The 14,186-nt window shown below is 39.5% G+C and overlaps 1 protein-coding gene across 5 annotated transcripts in view; it reads right to left on the minus strand.

Annotated features, from left to right (window-relative positions):
• The window catches only part of syne1b (spectrin repeat containing, nuclear envelope 1b), a gene marked incomplete at its 5' end in the record, with an annotated part of 74,041 nt that overhangs the window by 55,578 nt on the left and 4,277 nt on the right, over positions 1-14,186 (minus strand). For 2 of the 5 annotated variants that reach the window (XM_080042404.1, XM_080042403.1), the window contains 33 exons: positions 18-245; positions 562-712; positions 880-1,040; positions 1,153-1,293; positions 1,852-2,028; positions 2,125-2,292; positions 2,558-2,722; positions 2,817-2,925; positions 3,151-3,359; positions 3,611-3,769; positions 4,034-4,168; positions 4,495-4,659; positions 4,748-4,906; positions 5,108-5,275; positions 5,669-5,812; positions 5,913-6,065; positions 6,178-6,342; positions 6,540-6,742; positions 7,080-7,100; positions 7,216-7,312; positions 7,409-7,577; positions 7,734-7,846; positions 7,946-8,110; positions 8,590-8,727; positions 8,829-8,936; positions 9,220-9,252; positions 9,414-9,464; positions 9,839-9,948; positions 10,646-10,842; positions 11,056-11,234; positions 11,457-11,549; positions 12,452-12,535; positions 13,525-13,620. In XM_080042404.1, coding sequence (XP_079898530.1) covers positions 18-245; positions 562-712; positions 880-1,040; positions 1,153-1,293; positions 1,852-2,028; positions 2,125-2,292; positions 2,558-2,722; positions 2,817-2,925; positions 3,151-3,359; positions 3,611-3,769; positions 4,034-4,168; positions 4,495-4,659; positions 4,748-4,906; positions 5,108-5,275; positions 5,669-5,812; positions 5,913-6,065; positions 6,178-6,342; positions 6,540-6,742; positions 7,080-7,100; positions 7,216-7,312; positions 7,409-7,577; positions 7,734-7,846; positions 7,946-8,110; positions 8,590-8,727; positions 8,829-8,936; positions 9,220-9,252; positions 9,414-9,464; positions 9,839-9,948; positions 10,646-10,842; positions 11,056-11,234; positions 11,457-11,549; positions 12,452-12,535; positions 13,525-13,620 — 4,614 coding nt within the window. Of the gene's footprint in view, positions 1-17; positions 246-561; positions 713-879; positions 1,041-1,152; positions 1,294-1,851; positions 2,029-2,124; positions 2,293-2,557; positions 2,723-2,816; positions 2,926-3,150; positions 3,360-3,610; positions 3,770-4,033; positions 4,169-4,494; positions 4,660-4,747; positions 4,907-5,107; positions 5,276-5,668; positions 5,813-5,912; positions 6,066-6,177; positions 6,343-6,539; positions 6,743-7,079; positions 7,101-7,215; positions 7,313-7,408; positions 7,578-7,733; positions 7,847-7,945; positions 8,111-8,589; positions 8,728-8,828; positions 8,937-9,219; positions 9,253-9,413; positions 9,465-9,838; positions 9,949-10,645; positions 10,843-11,055; positions 11,235-11,456; positions 11,550-12,116; positions 12,138-12,451; positions 12,536-13,524; positions 13,621-14,186 lie in introns of all 5 variants that reach the window. The other 3 variants (XM_080042407.1, XM_080042406.1, XM_080042405.1) reach the window with 3 other exon arrangements.

Genomic DNA, 14,186 nt, shown 5'->3' on the forward strand with positions numbered 1-14,186 from the left:
AAGTTAAGTATATTTACCTCTTCAAGGCTAAGTTTGAACTTCTGCTGATGAGAGGAGCTTTCTTCCAGCTGTCCATCAAGTAGTTGTACGCTCTCCTTCAGCTCCTCCCAGTACCTGCCGATTTGGGTCAGACGGGCCTTGATCCGGGCTGCCTCCCCTGAAGATACAAACTGGGCCAGTGCCTGGGAATCCGCCTCCAGCTTAGAAGGAACATCAGCTCGCTCCTGAAGCTCTGCAACAACAGCCTGGACATGCAGGCGTGGATGGGAAACAATAAAAAGATTACTTTGACTGTGACTCACTGTGAGTCTTTCATAACTGTCCAGTGGAGGTGACTGACTATGGATTTTTTGTTTGGCATCGGGGAGCAGTAATCAGTGTCGTAATGATTAACAGTTCTGTAACAGGAAAACAGCTTGAGGTCGTCAGTACTGAAAATGCTAAGTCACACACAAACCACAGAACAGTTACTACTTTGTGTTGAAGACAGGGGGCTGATGCATTTGTCAGATAGCCATAAGGTGTGACAGGATGGTAGCTTTATAGTACACAATACTGTACCTTAGCTGTGTTGATCTGATCCTCAAGAGGCAAAGTAGAAGATTTCAGTACATCCATCTCTTTTTCTTTGTCAGTTATCCACAAGGAAAACATTTCAAACCCAGTTCCAAACTGATCCCACTGAGTTTTCATTTCCTCTAGAGTCTTGACACTATAACACACAAGTATAAATTAGAAGTGGGTTAAGTGAAAGGTGCATATAAACCTTGGCAATCATGTAACAGAGTACCAGGTGATTCAGTTAATTTCAAGTGGGTTCTTATCACACAAACTATATCCTATTGACTTTCAAATATCACAAAATATCCATCATCTTACTCTTTTTTGAGTGCAGCCTCTACTTTGTCAACTTGCTCACTCAGGGATCGAGCTTGTTGTACAAGCAGAGTTTTGTTCTTTGGACCGAGCTGGATTTCTGCTGTTCTTTTCAGCAAGGTGTTCATATGTGAGGCCTCTGCTTCACACTGCTTCAACAACACCTGTTTACAAATGTTCTCAATTTAGCAAATACTCTTACATAGGTTCATGTTATATAATAATATTAATTATATAATAAACCACAAACAGGAGTAAAAGACCAACTGTACTCACTCTGGCCTGGTCAAGTTCAACAGCCAAGCTCTCTGGACTGCTGAAGTTCAGGTCTCTCTCCATTGTTGAGCGTGCCTTATTAACAAACTCATGCACGGCCTCCTGCTGGCTGTCAAACTCCTGCCAGGCTGCCAGTGTGACCTAGGTAATACAATTTCCCAAAACCATAGATAAAGTCAATCAACTTCAAATCAACAATTTATCCACAAAACACAACAAAACCAGACCAAAGGGGTAGAAAAGACTTATAATATGCCATATTTGTGAAATTGCGATGCTTTTTAGCAGAAAACTTGGACACGCCTCCTACTTAACCTACTTAAACCGCATTTAGAGTATGCAGATGACACCACCCTATTTGAGTGAGGATTCAGCATATAGAGAGAGGTAGCACAGCTTATATTTGGCACCTCAGTGGTTCTGCTGCAGAATGAGAAAAATCTGGTGTATTGGTGTGAACCTGACTGAATTGTTATTTTATTTGGACCCACAGTGGGTCAAAATAATAATTAACTAAATTGATCACTTGTCGAGACGAGACAGGATTCAGCTAAGAATATGAAAGTGATTTACCAATCATTTTATAACTTACATTTGTTGTTGCAGGTCAGAGCAACGGTTCTGATTAAATCCACATGTTATTCACAAACAGTATTCCTGTATTCCCTGAATCAGTGCCTTTCGGTAATCATTGTTCACCTCAAGACTTTGCTCCTGTGAATCCATATTCTGCTCCATTTTGCTGAGTGTGTTTTCTAAAGTCTGCAGGTCCTGCTGCAAAGTTTCTCCCAAACCCTCTTCAGCCTGAAGCTGCTGGCCTCTGGTGATCAGCTGCTGGACATCCTTTCTTTTCAGTTTTAAGCGTTTTAACAGTTGCTATGGTAAAGGGGAAACATTCAAAATGTTGATATATTGAAAACAAGTCACCTCTGCCTTCGAAACAATCATGAATGTCCCATTTATATACAGTACCTGGTGAACAACAAGTAGTTGCTGGGCTTCTCTTACAGTTGGACTGTCCAGTATTTTGGTGACTTCAGCTTGAGTCTCTTTCTGCCCCTGTACGAGATCATCCAAAGTAGTTTGTACCTCTTCCCTGAACTGCACACAGTCCCCAATAGCCAGCACCATCTTCTCAGCCTGGAAGATAAAACAGAAGAAAAATTAAGTATGAGAGCAACCACAATGAATTGATCCTGGAGAGTGGATGTCAAGTTAAATACAATTTACCATTTATCTTATCTATGAATGAAAGTGCTACTATAATCCTCTAATAATGTGCACTGATCTGTTATATTTGATCATAGATTAATGTAATATTTGTGTCTGCAGTCCCTCAATACACAGAATATGATGTTTGATTTGTGGCTAGCAATTAAATATATTTTTTTAAAGTTTTACCAACCTCGAGCAGAGAAGCACGAAGACCCTTAAAATCAGTGGAGAGTTTGCTCAGTGAACTTCCTTGCCTCTGTGCATCGTTGTCGGCACAGATCTCAATAAGTTCGGCCATACGCGCTTTCAGCCAACCAAGATTCCCCTCCTGTAGCTCTGCATCATTCCTCAGCTCCTGCACCCACAAATAAGTGCAATGCAGCCCATGAGGTCATGAGGTGGGGACTGTCAGAGGACATTTGAGCTGTGGGGTGAATGGACTAACTCACCAAGATGGTAGTCTTCACCTGGCCATATTTTCTGGGGTCATTGGCTCGGTTTCTCAGCAGCCTCAGTTGGCTTTCTTTAGATATGAGCCAGCAGGAGAGTTCAGCATACCTGTTTCAAACCATAGAAAAGTGCACATCATACTCAGTTAAGGACCTTTATCAGACATAAAATTAAAGATTTGAACCAATAATTAAAAATCCTTAAAATACAAATTAAAACAGTACCAAGTCTACCAGACTCAATCCTAATATTTTTGCATGCAAATTGTAAACAACTCAACCCCTCGACTGCATTAAAAAAGGAACTCTTCATCAAAATAAGTGGTTATTGCACCTTGCACTGTACTCCTTCCATTTATCCTGGTGCTGCATTAGCTTCTGATGGGTGTTCTCGATTTCTTCTTGGACATCAGAATAGTCCCTTCTTGCAGTTTCCAGGGTCTGGTGGACAGGGTCGCCCTCTTGGAGCTTCTGACAAAGTTCCTCCATCAGCTGAAGCCTTTTGTCACAGATGGACTGGGGGCCCTTTTCCCTAAAGAAGGCCTGCAGTATAAAATTAAGAAAATTATTAAAATGAATACATGAATTTGACACAGAAGCAGGTGTGCAAGTGCTTTATATACAGTTACAAAATGTAAGAGTATGTCAATGTAAGACAACAAATTGCTGCTGTTTGAGTATTGGCTTGACACTAGGAGAACTTTTTCATCAAGTTTAGCATAATCTTCCCAAGCTGCTACACAGTAGTGAACTTGTGTGGTGTAACATTTCACACTGAGTTAATCAATACTCACTCTGTGCTCCTTAATGAGCCTCTCGCTCCCCATGCTGGCCAGGTGACGGTTCTCTCTGGTCACCTCCGCCTGGCACTCCTGCAGCAGCACCATCAGCTTGCTCCTCTCCACCTCCACTTTCAAATGCAGGATGTGAAAGGGGGAGTCTGTCTGAATATCCTGGGAAAGAAGATATATAATAATGACGAGCCCAGATACACAGAAAATTCTGCAGTTTGTTTCAAGAAATTTTTCTGATGACATTTAAAAGTGTTGCATACATCTTGTTAAAAAAATATATAATTTGAGCCTGGCATTAAACATTGCCATTATATCATTATTAAAATACATTAAAAAGATGAATATACTATATATCATTATTTCTTTATAATCTACTATTAGTTTCTTCCTTGCACTTGAAAAATGTCCCTGTAAGGCACAAACCTTCCAGTGTTTGTGCAGCTTCCTGACTGTTTCCTGTAGAGATTGCTGCTCCTGCTCTGGTAAAATGTCAGTCAGCTCATCACAAGCCTTGAGGAATGAATTCAAGATGCGCTGGTCCAGCTGACCAAAGAACTCCTGCAAAAAAATCAAGAACTCATCATGTACCATACTCTGTACAGGACAGGTACACTAATACATAACTTCATCCTTCTGAAGGGATATACAGTATCATATCCCCTGTTTCTTCTGTTGCACTGTTCCAAACTGTGTCAGGATTATTTCAACTAAGGATTAAAGTTAAACTCTAAGCACAGCTACGTATGGGATTGTCAAAAAAGCAAAGCAATAAAAAGTATGCTGTGAGCATCTAAACAACACATTTTCAGCATCCTATCATAAAACAAAGCTGTGAAGTAACCACAAATGTTAATCTGTTTTGTCTTGAATCTTGCTTTTCTTACTGTGTGTTTCTTCAGCAGCTCCTCTGGGTTGCCTCTTTCGTTGATACAGCTCTGTGCCATTTTAAGAACCTTCTCAAGCTCCACCCGTGACTCATCAAACCTCTTCATGAGGCAGCTGTTTGCTTCCATATGTTTCCGCCACTCTGTAGATTCCTTTATCATTGCCTAATCACACAAACAAGTCATTTTTTAAATGCTAAAACTGTTTTTTAAACCTCAACAGAACTGAATTAGAACTTGAGGTATACTTTACCTGTGAGGAAGTCTGCAGGTCCCCTACTCTTTTCTGCAGAAGGCTCATGTCCATGTGCTCTAGGGCTTTACTGCCGTTCATTATTTTCTGGATGGTCTGATGGTTTCTCTCTATCGTTGTCAGACACTTCTTACAGCTGTGAGTAAAGGTCACCAGCTCCTGGAGTAGTCAATAACAAGCAGTGTGTTAACCATTTATTTATATATTGAGGCTATGTTTTTCAGTTAAAAACAGGGTTTTCCAAAAATGAAAATGAAAAAATACTTGGCATTGGGTATTTTTGTGTAATTTCTTTATCTGTGTATCTAAAAGTAATTCAGTTAAATTGATAGGATACCACATTGAAACGGCATTAGTTACCTGACAGTTCTGTTTAAAGTCTACTGGTCCGTCAGAGTCTGTGGTGCTGGTGATATGACTGGCCTTCTCCAGGGCCTGGTAAAAGCCTGTAATGTTCTTCTCCATTTCTTCCAATGGAGGTAATAGAGACTGTGACTCCCTCAGCAGAGGCAAACATCCCTCCCTTACCTTATTTGAGGAAAGCACATTTATTAAACTGAATCACAGGTAAATGATGTGTTGACATCAAATGGGAAATTCTTCAAAGGTTTAAACGCCAAGCCAGCAATTAAAGTATGTGGAAACAATGCATCTTTGCGAATTTTGCATAAAAACATATTTTTTCCTAAATTTACTTTCTACAAATTGTAAGAACACTTATTTTAATTAAAATTGGATTAGAGGGATATTGGATATTTCTGTTTAAATAAGTATGTATTCTTCCTAACGTCAAGAAAAAATAATAAATGCTGTAAAAATTTTTTTAGGATTTTTCAACTTCAATACAAACACAGCATCAGTATCAGACCTTAAAAGACCACACCAGGTTAACAATAAACACACAAACACACACACACACACCTTGCTCAGCTGCTCTTTGATGGAGGTCATCACAGCCATCATCTGTGAAAACTCCTCCTGTGGAGTGTCTTTGGTCAACAGCTGAGCAGTGCGGCTCGCTGCCTTACAGGCGGCTTCCATAGCTGGCACTTTGTGCTTGATCTCCTATAAATGGTTGGGATATATAGTAACATATTTTTAATTGAAAAGAATAGAGATTTTTTTTTTAAATCAGCCTAATCTGAGAAAAATTATAGCTGTTTACCTCAACATCCTGAGCAAATGCTCTGACATTCAGGAAAGACACTTGGACAGGAGCAGTCATCTTCTCATTGGTTGCATCCATGAACATTTTCAAGGTATTAATCCCATCATGGTAGTCTTGCCTCAATTTATCAACCTCATCTGCTCTTGCATACTGCCAGTGAAAAAAGGAAGTATATTAACTATTTTTTATCTTCTTTTAAAACTTAAGCTGATTTAAAAGAAGGTCTCATTATATATTTTTTTCAAAAGGCAAACTTAGTTACATGTTTGACTTTGAAAAACAGCTCCCTCCATCTCCCGTTCAGAAGGAGAAGCTGCTGCTTCAGATCTCGTGAGACTGTGTCGTCACACGTCTCAATGAGGAAGTTCCCAGCATCATTCATGTCCATGTGCTGCTGCATCCAGTGAGAGAGGTTTCTGAAGAAATCCTGAAAAAAATAATGGAAGACAAAGAGCAAAGCTATTTAGTACAGTAGGTACATTCCCTCCAACCAACCAATCAGATTCAGTCTCAAAGGCTCTGTGACCATCTAAAAAACATTCCTCATACAGTTAGGGAGTAGACATAAAATCTGTATATTACAAATAATACTGAATCATTACTAGTCTCAGTGATAGTACTTACACGTTTGGCATTCTCTGACTGATTGAGCATCTGCTCAGCGTCCTCCAGCCAGGCCTGCAGAGCTGCCACAGTGCTACTGTACTTCTCCCAGTTAGAGATCACCTCCTCCAGCATACTGCGAACACTACGCACCTCCAACGCCAGGTTCTTCCACTGAGCTGTGGCCTCACCAAGGAATTTACTTACTCCTTCTGCTTCATCAACTGAAAAGTAAAACATGGAATAAGCTCAGTTTAGTTGAACCCAATATAGTTATCAATGTTTCAGATATAAAAAAGTAGCATTTGAGTATGTATGCTTGCCGATCATTTGGCTGATGTTTCAGTGTGTTAGGTCAGAAATATCATGCTTAAATAGCATTCCAATTAATGCAAATATTGTTACCATTTCATGCATAATGACATATTATGATTTTTCAATTCTAGGGATTAAACGTACGTTAGGTAAGAAAAGTGCAGCCCCACATTTACAGAAAGAAATGGCTCAGGAGTCAGGCAGAATTAAGGTTTTAAGGATTGTTAAGACTTCATTTGGACTTACCTCTGTTACAGGTCTTAGACCCTGTAACATGAAGTTGATAATAAGACTGTTTACTATCATCCGAACATATTTTATATTTACATATACATAAATAACAAACAGAAAGAATAGGTGATAAAGCTGTAAGGAATCTTACTTGAATGGTCAGACTTCACATAAACCTCCGCAGCTTGCTTGAGTGCTGTGTAGAGGATCTCATACTGCTCAAAGAACCTGTGACCCTCTACAAAAACCTGGAAACGAAAAGCAAACATGAAAATACATATGAAAAAGTTTGATAGAGACAGTGCCATTGACAGACTGTAACTACAATGTTGTTTTCAACTTACAAGATACGTCTGCAACATAAGTTCAACAGAGTCACGTCTGCCATATTTAATGATCCAGGACTTGAGCTTTGACTCAGCCAACATAAGAAATGCCATCAGTCGATACTTCATTTCCCAGAATTCCAGTTTTATCAAGTGAGCATATGATGATGTAGACACAAAATTGAACCTTAAAATGAAACAGATATTCAGTATTAACTTCCGTGTTGCATGGAGGACCAAACATAAAATGGATTCTGTCGTTTAATAAATACAATTTAAGAAGAAACTGTAAATAAAATGAACTGAGTAAACAAAGAGTAAAAATTATTCTGACTATTCTTACCGTTCAGCCATATCTTGGAGTTGCTCAGGTGGGACAGGTACCCCATTCACTGATCTGTCCCTGTGGATCTGATGGAAGGTTTGCTTGTGCGATTCCAAGTTTTTTAATACATCCTGCAAAATATCATTTAATCATATTTAAATTTGTACTATACTTGTTAATAGAATGCACTGAACCAAATACATTGAATCCCAAATGTTTGGCTGTGTTACCTTATGCTGATCTAGTTTCCTGTGAAGAACATTGGCTGTCTCTTCATGAGCGTGGTGGATGGGAATGTCCTCTCTCAGAGCCACCTCTGCCCTGTGAAGCCAGGCTCCAATCACTCCCAGAGGACCAGGCAGGGACTTGTCCAGATGGATGTGCCAGTCCAGCAGCTGCAATTGACATCCATTAAAAACCCACTTTACCAAGGCAAGATCCTGCCATAGAGGAGGCTATGGTGATCAAAACATCTCCACATGTTCACAAGCATTCATTTTACAAGAGGGGTTTATGCCAGTCTAGACAGCCAAGCTGTGAATGTCCAGAAGAGCAGACTGACTGATGAACAAAACCTCCTCTGTTCCCATCTCCTCCCCTCTGAACAAACTCTTTCAAATGCTTGCACTCCACTGAACCTTCACTGGCAGCCAATGAAGAGAGGGAGTTGTTTTTCTCTCATTATAATAACTTTCACTATAGCAATACAATTACCATATAAAAAAAAACAACAACAGAATAACAAATAACAAAGGACAATCTATTCATTTATTATCAGGTCATTTATCCAAAATTCAGGTATGATTAATTATCATAATACATTCTGCTCTCAATTATGTAGGTATTGCAGATGCATGCAGTATACTGTAGTTACCCTGGCAGACACCCGGTCCCAGGCCTGTTTGACCAGAGCTTGGTCCACGGACAGCTTGCCGTCTCTGTGGACTGGCTGAAGCAGCGGGTCTGTCTGCTTTTTCTTCATTTCATACTGTACACGGAAGCTCTTAAATCCCTGCAAAATAAACGGATGTAATGAGAAAAGACATGTGGCAAGAGTTGATTAATGTCTGATATGTAACAATACACAATATTGTCTTTCCAAACCTGACTCACCTGATATTTGTCAGTGAGGTTTCCCTCTGCTCCCTGGGCCCGCAGCACATCTCTCTCCAGCTGATCTAAAAACACCTTCAGCTCCCTCAGCATTTTACGCTCCTCTCTCTGTCACAATATGGGAAAATGCATCTTAGAGTCAAAGGAACAAACTGATTATTGTGATTTCTTCTTAATTAGCAAGGCAATATGTCAAGAAACTCACACCAAACTAGCATGCCAGAAACACCTCATCAAATTCAGATTAAAGAGAAAAAACACACCGTTAAAAAAAGACCTGATAAGATTTCCCCTAAACTAAAGATAAGTATTAAAAGTCATGGCAGAAGGAAAGGGTTACAGATACTTTTATCTACGTCTCTGATTTAATCTGTTATTTAGTGAAACATACCTCAAGCATTTGCTCTATATCATGGGGACCAAACTATCCAGGAAAGCAGTAATGCACACAAAGAAAAGCAAACACACCAAACGCATTAGAATAGCGGTGGGGAAAAAATTTGCGAAGTGGACGGGAAATGGAATGAGGCCGATGAAGAAAAACTCCTAACTAAAAGCATGCAACACCATGACCTGAACTCTCACCTGAAGTACTGGCACTGACAGTGCATAAATTGGAATTGAGCCAAGAAGCAGCTTAATGTGCAAAAAAATAAGTAGATGGGGAAATTAAAATGTTGTTGATTATATGCCGTGTTCATGCTATGAATATTTTGATTCATTAAAGCTTCATGGAATAAAATTGCAAGCTTACAAAAATTAGCCTCAGCAGCAGTTTAAGTGTATATCCATTAAGATCTTTGCATTTGACCATTATCTACTATATGTTGATACTAGACAATAGGAACTGTGGATGGAAACAACATACACAACACATGAAGTTGAAGATTAAATATTAACAGAAACATCTCCCCTAGATATTGTAATATTGCATTGATATATAATATATGAAGTATGTATAACTTAATATATAAGTGTGTATAACTTAATATACAATATATTCAGTGTACCTCATCCTGCTGCCCATCAGCCTCGGAGTGATGGGGGTTTGGATAGTGCTTGAGGAACTGAGCCACATACGTCATGATGGATTTCTCATCTGGCTTGTCTACATCCACATCTACAGAGCAACACAAAAATGATCTGATTCACTGGATGAAATTTAGGACTGAAAATTACTTAATTGAAACATTGGCAGCAAATGTTTTTCAGGCCTCAAAAAACCATGTTAGTTTTAAACTTTAAACATGACCTCACATACCTGTAGAAATAAATGGCAGATACGACAGAGCCATTACATTTGGTAAAAGGTCAATACAACATTAAAGAAAAGTATGTTGCCTCCTCAAGAGGATACATCTTTTCAGGGCTGACAGCTAATGACACTTGTCTACTTTAATCTCAATCCCTGACCTGATGTTTCTAGAAACAGGATCAAGCTCCTGTAGAAGTAGAGACGTTACTGTGCAGCTCTTTCTGCAATAAAGCATCACAGCTCTGCTAGTGAAGACAGGACTGCAGAGCTACTGCATACTGTTTCTCTTCCACAGACTCAAACTCAGAGCCACAAGGAACACACAGAATTGTTATCCTCTGGAGAATTTTTACTGATCTTTTCAGGGCACACAAAAAGAGTCAGGCAGAATGAATTGACAAAGTAATAAAGTTGCATTAATCCGATTAATACTGTATATTAATTTTGTTTGTAACAAGATCATACTAGGTAACATTCATAAACACATATTACATGTTTTCTTGTCTGAATGGTATATTTAAATGGAGTCTTTAATGTCAATAACAGGATTGGTAAAGGGCACCTTCTGGATCCAGCAGACGGGGAATACCAAGCTCATTTTCTGCAAGTGTAAAGGCGTCCTCCAAATTTTCCCTGGCGCTCCTCCTGCGCACTAACTCCATGTCCACCAGGTCTGGCCTGATTGCCTGCACCACCGACTGGAACGCGACCCCATCACGCCAGCTGGGACCAAAGTCCTTTACTTCAATTCCATGATGCCTGAATAAACACATCCGTAAGCATTTTTTTTAGCAACTACCCATGAAACCTTTGTAGGAACTTTAAGAATATGGTACAAACACATGTAACGGTTGCCTTACATGCCCTCGACCTTATCAACACTGTATCATATATAGAATATAGAAAATGTATCTTAAACCATGCCTGTCAGTTGTAACACCTAAGCAAAAAGGTAATTTGAATGTGACATACCTGGCTACTGTGCACTGCACCCATTTGAGCATGGCCTTCTTGGCGTTGCCCTGAAATTTGTTAACCACCTTTCTCTTCATTGGTGGGCTTCCTGTTTCAGAGCTGGCTACACTATCCACAGAGGAGTTGCTGTTGGACAGGGCCTGGAGGGCTTGCAAGTTGCTGGTTAACTCCTCAATCTAAATTGAGGAGAACAAGAACAACAGGAAATGAAAATGATGCACTGTGACCATAGCAACAATGAAAAGAAAATGTCAGCATTTCTTGGCATTTATCTGAAACTGCATTTTGTGACAGTCTATCCAGTGACATCTGCTGTATGCAAACATTATGCTATGTGAAGTTTAGACAATAAATATATCAAGATTGTATCAACTGATTGAGGGATAAGATAGTATTACCTGGAAGTAGAGGATAATGGTCCATATCAACCCAAGGACAATTGATGGTCGTCCATCTGCGATGTCAGTGGCATGAATGTTAACGAGTTTGATCTGAAACAAGATTATTCTGGAAAATAAGTCACATGCAAAACTGTCTGGAAGTGAGAATTTGTTTGCATTTTCCCCCACATAAGCCAATTAAGTTACATTCTGTCCAAAAGCATATTAAAAGCATTATTCTATGCATAAAGTCCTCAAAATTGGGTCTTTGATGCAGGTAAGTACTATAATATAGCCAAACCAGGAAGGCAGAAACAGACACAGTGAGAAGTTAACCACAAGCAAAAAAAAGAAAAGAGAAGACATGTGTGCTTAACTAGGCATTGAATGAATAGCAGAGGTACCATAACACTGCAAACCTTCCAAGTGGAGAACTGCCAACATTTGCCATGTTTACATCTCTACATTTGAGCAGCTCTCAACTGAAGGGAGCCAGACACATCAGTAACCAAGCGTTCGAGTCAAAATGCATCAAAATGCATGTCAGTGGAAAATTGTAATGACTACCTTTACAGAAACAGAATGGCTGTAAACAAGCTTTGCTTATTACACACCGTGCATCAAATGAAAAGAATGCATAAAGTATATGACCACACAGGGCGTTTAAAGGCGACTGACCGGAGATCCTCGATACACAGACTGAAGGCACACATAAGGGGAGAGAGATCACAACAATGTATGTCTCAGTTCTCAGGGAACCCAGATGAAAGTGGGGCACAGACTTCACAGAGCCAAGGGATTTAAAGGTGCATTACGTAATCTAGAAGTCCTTTTTTATCTGATGCTACTCTAAACACACTGCATGTTGTATGGACAGAGACACCTTATGTGCAGTCGAAAACATCATCGAACAACATTCATCTTCTGGACTTCAAGATATGCAACAGTTTTTTTTCTAGTATGACACTAAGTTGTGGAAAAACATGTAGAAGGTGTTACTAATGAATGCTTACCTTCCTGCCTTCGAGGAATTTGAGTGCAGTGCCGATGTTGGAAACCCAGTGAATTCTTTTCAGCTGGCGACCGGTCTCGCGGGGCTTAGGAAAGGGAAGACGGAAGGTGAAAATCAAGTTAGCCGAGAAAAGCCACATCATTAAAAAAAATTGAGGATAACTTTATTTAACCACTTGGTAATTTGAAACATGTTATCAAAATTAACTGCATATGGTAATTGTGTGTACAACTACCAACCACACCCTTTGAAAACCACCATGATTGCCTATAGTTGCACAGTGAAAAGATAGTGAAAGATTTCAGAGAAAATTATTTTTTCTATTCTTACATAAATTAACTGGTGACTGCCAGAGCTGCCTCAAGGGGAAAAGTATAATCCTGTGCTCTTAAACATGACTTTGAACCAGCTTCAGTAAGATCTGTCTATGAAAATTTTTGGACGAATATAAACCAGCAGGGGTGCACTCCTGAAAGCAGTAAGTCAAAGCAGATGCGCAACTGACTCATTTGCCAAGTAATAGCTCAATAGATGACATGACAGTTTGTTTCAAGAAAGGTCTGATTACTAAATCCTTATCGGAGTCTGGGCCAATGTCTATGTGTTTGTGGGATTGTATTGCTATCTTTGGTAGGACCAATTTCAGTTGTAAAGCTCCATAGTGAGGACATTTCTGCATTATCAGAACATTTTGTCAGGTATACACTCCTTCAATGTTAAGGGTAGAATTAGGTATCGGTTAGATTTAAGAGCGTCAAACTCCCTTTAGGCTTAGGGTAAGAGTAGGGTGTGTGTGTGTGTGTGTGTGTGTGTGTGTGTGTATGTGTGTATGGGTGTGGTGAGCCAACAGCTTCTCACAGTGGGGCTCAGATCTAGTTATGGCCTGCCAATTTCTGTGCAGTGATTCAAACATTTTTGAGGGGAACAACAATTTATCCAAACTTATGCACCTTGCATTAAAGATAATTTAGGCATCTTTAAGGTATGACTAAGCCCAACATGGCAATGCAACATGGCTATGCAATACATACATGTTTAAATATTGTGCAAAAACAACTCATAAGTACTACTTACTAGTCTTTGGCCTGACAGCACCTCCAACAAAGCCAAGAGTTTCACCCCATCTTTTATGTCCTCAAAAAGGTCGTTAACCTCTAGTGGTGGTTTATACTGGAAGAGAGAAAACACAGCATCTGAGAAACGAATCAATGCAACAAATGAAAAACAAACTTGTTGTAATTAGAAATTAATCAGTCCACCAATAGATTTATAGACCACTTTTCCCCATTTCATAAGTCATTTTGCATGACATTTCTAGATTTAAAGGATAATGGTATTCTAACTCATTAGTAGGGATGAAGAGAACCCAAAGGTTGTTTGTGAGAAACAGGCTTGTTAGCAACAACCACAGTGCCTCCCTGCAGCTGAAAAGATGGTGCCTTTTCCTCAACAGTGGCAAGGTGCCCAGTCCTGAGGCGATGGTTCTCATTTAACCCTAGTTGGATACTGTCTCCTGATATCATCCACACATTTACAGAGCTGTAAGAATGACTGACGAATGACAGCATTATTAACTACTGTGTTACACAAACATTCCTATAGTGTGTATGAAACAGATGTTTATTTATTCGGCAGAGTGAGCTTTAATAAAAGGGAAAGCTCACCATGGGAATTCTCTATTTGACACCATATACAGACCTTTTCACAACTCAACATATTCAATGACAGGATGCAGT

The sequence above is a fragment of the Ammodytes marinus genome (assembly GCF_949987685.1).
Source record: "Ammodytes marinus genome assembly, chromosome: 15".
NCBI classification, from domain to species: Eukaryota; Metazoa; Chordata; class Actinopteri; order Uranoscopiformes; family Ammodytidae; genus Ammodytes; species Ammodytes marinus.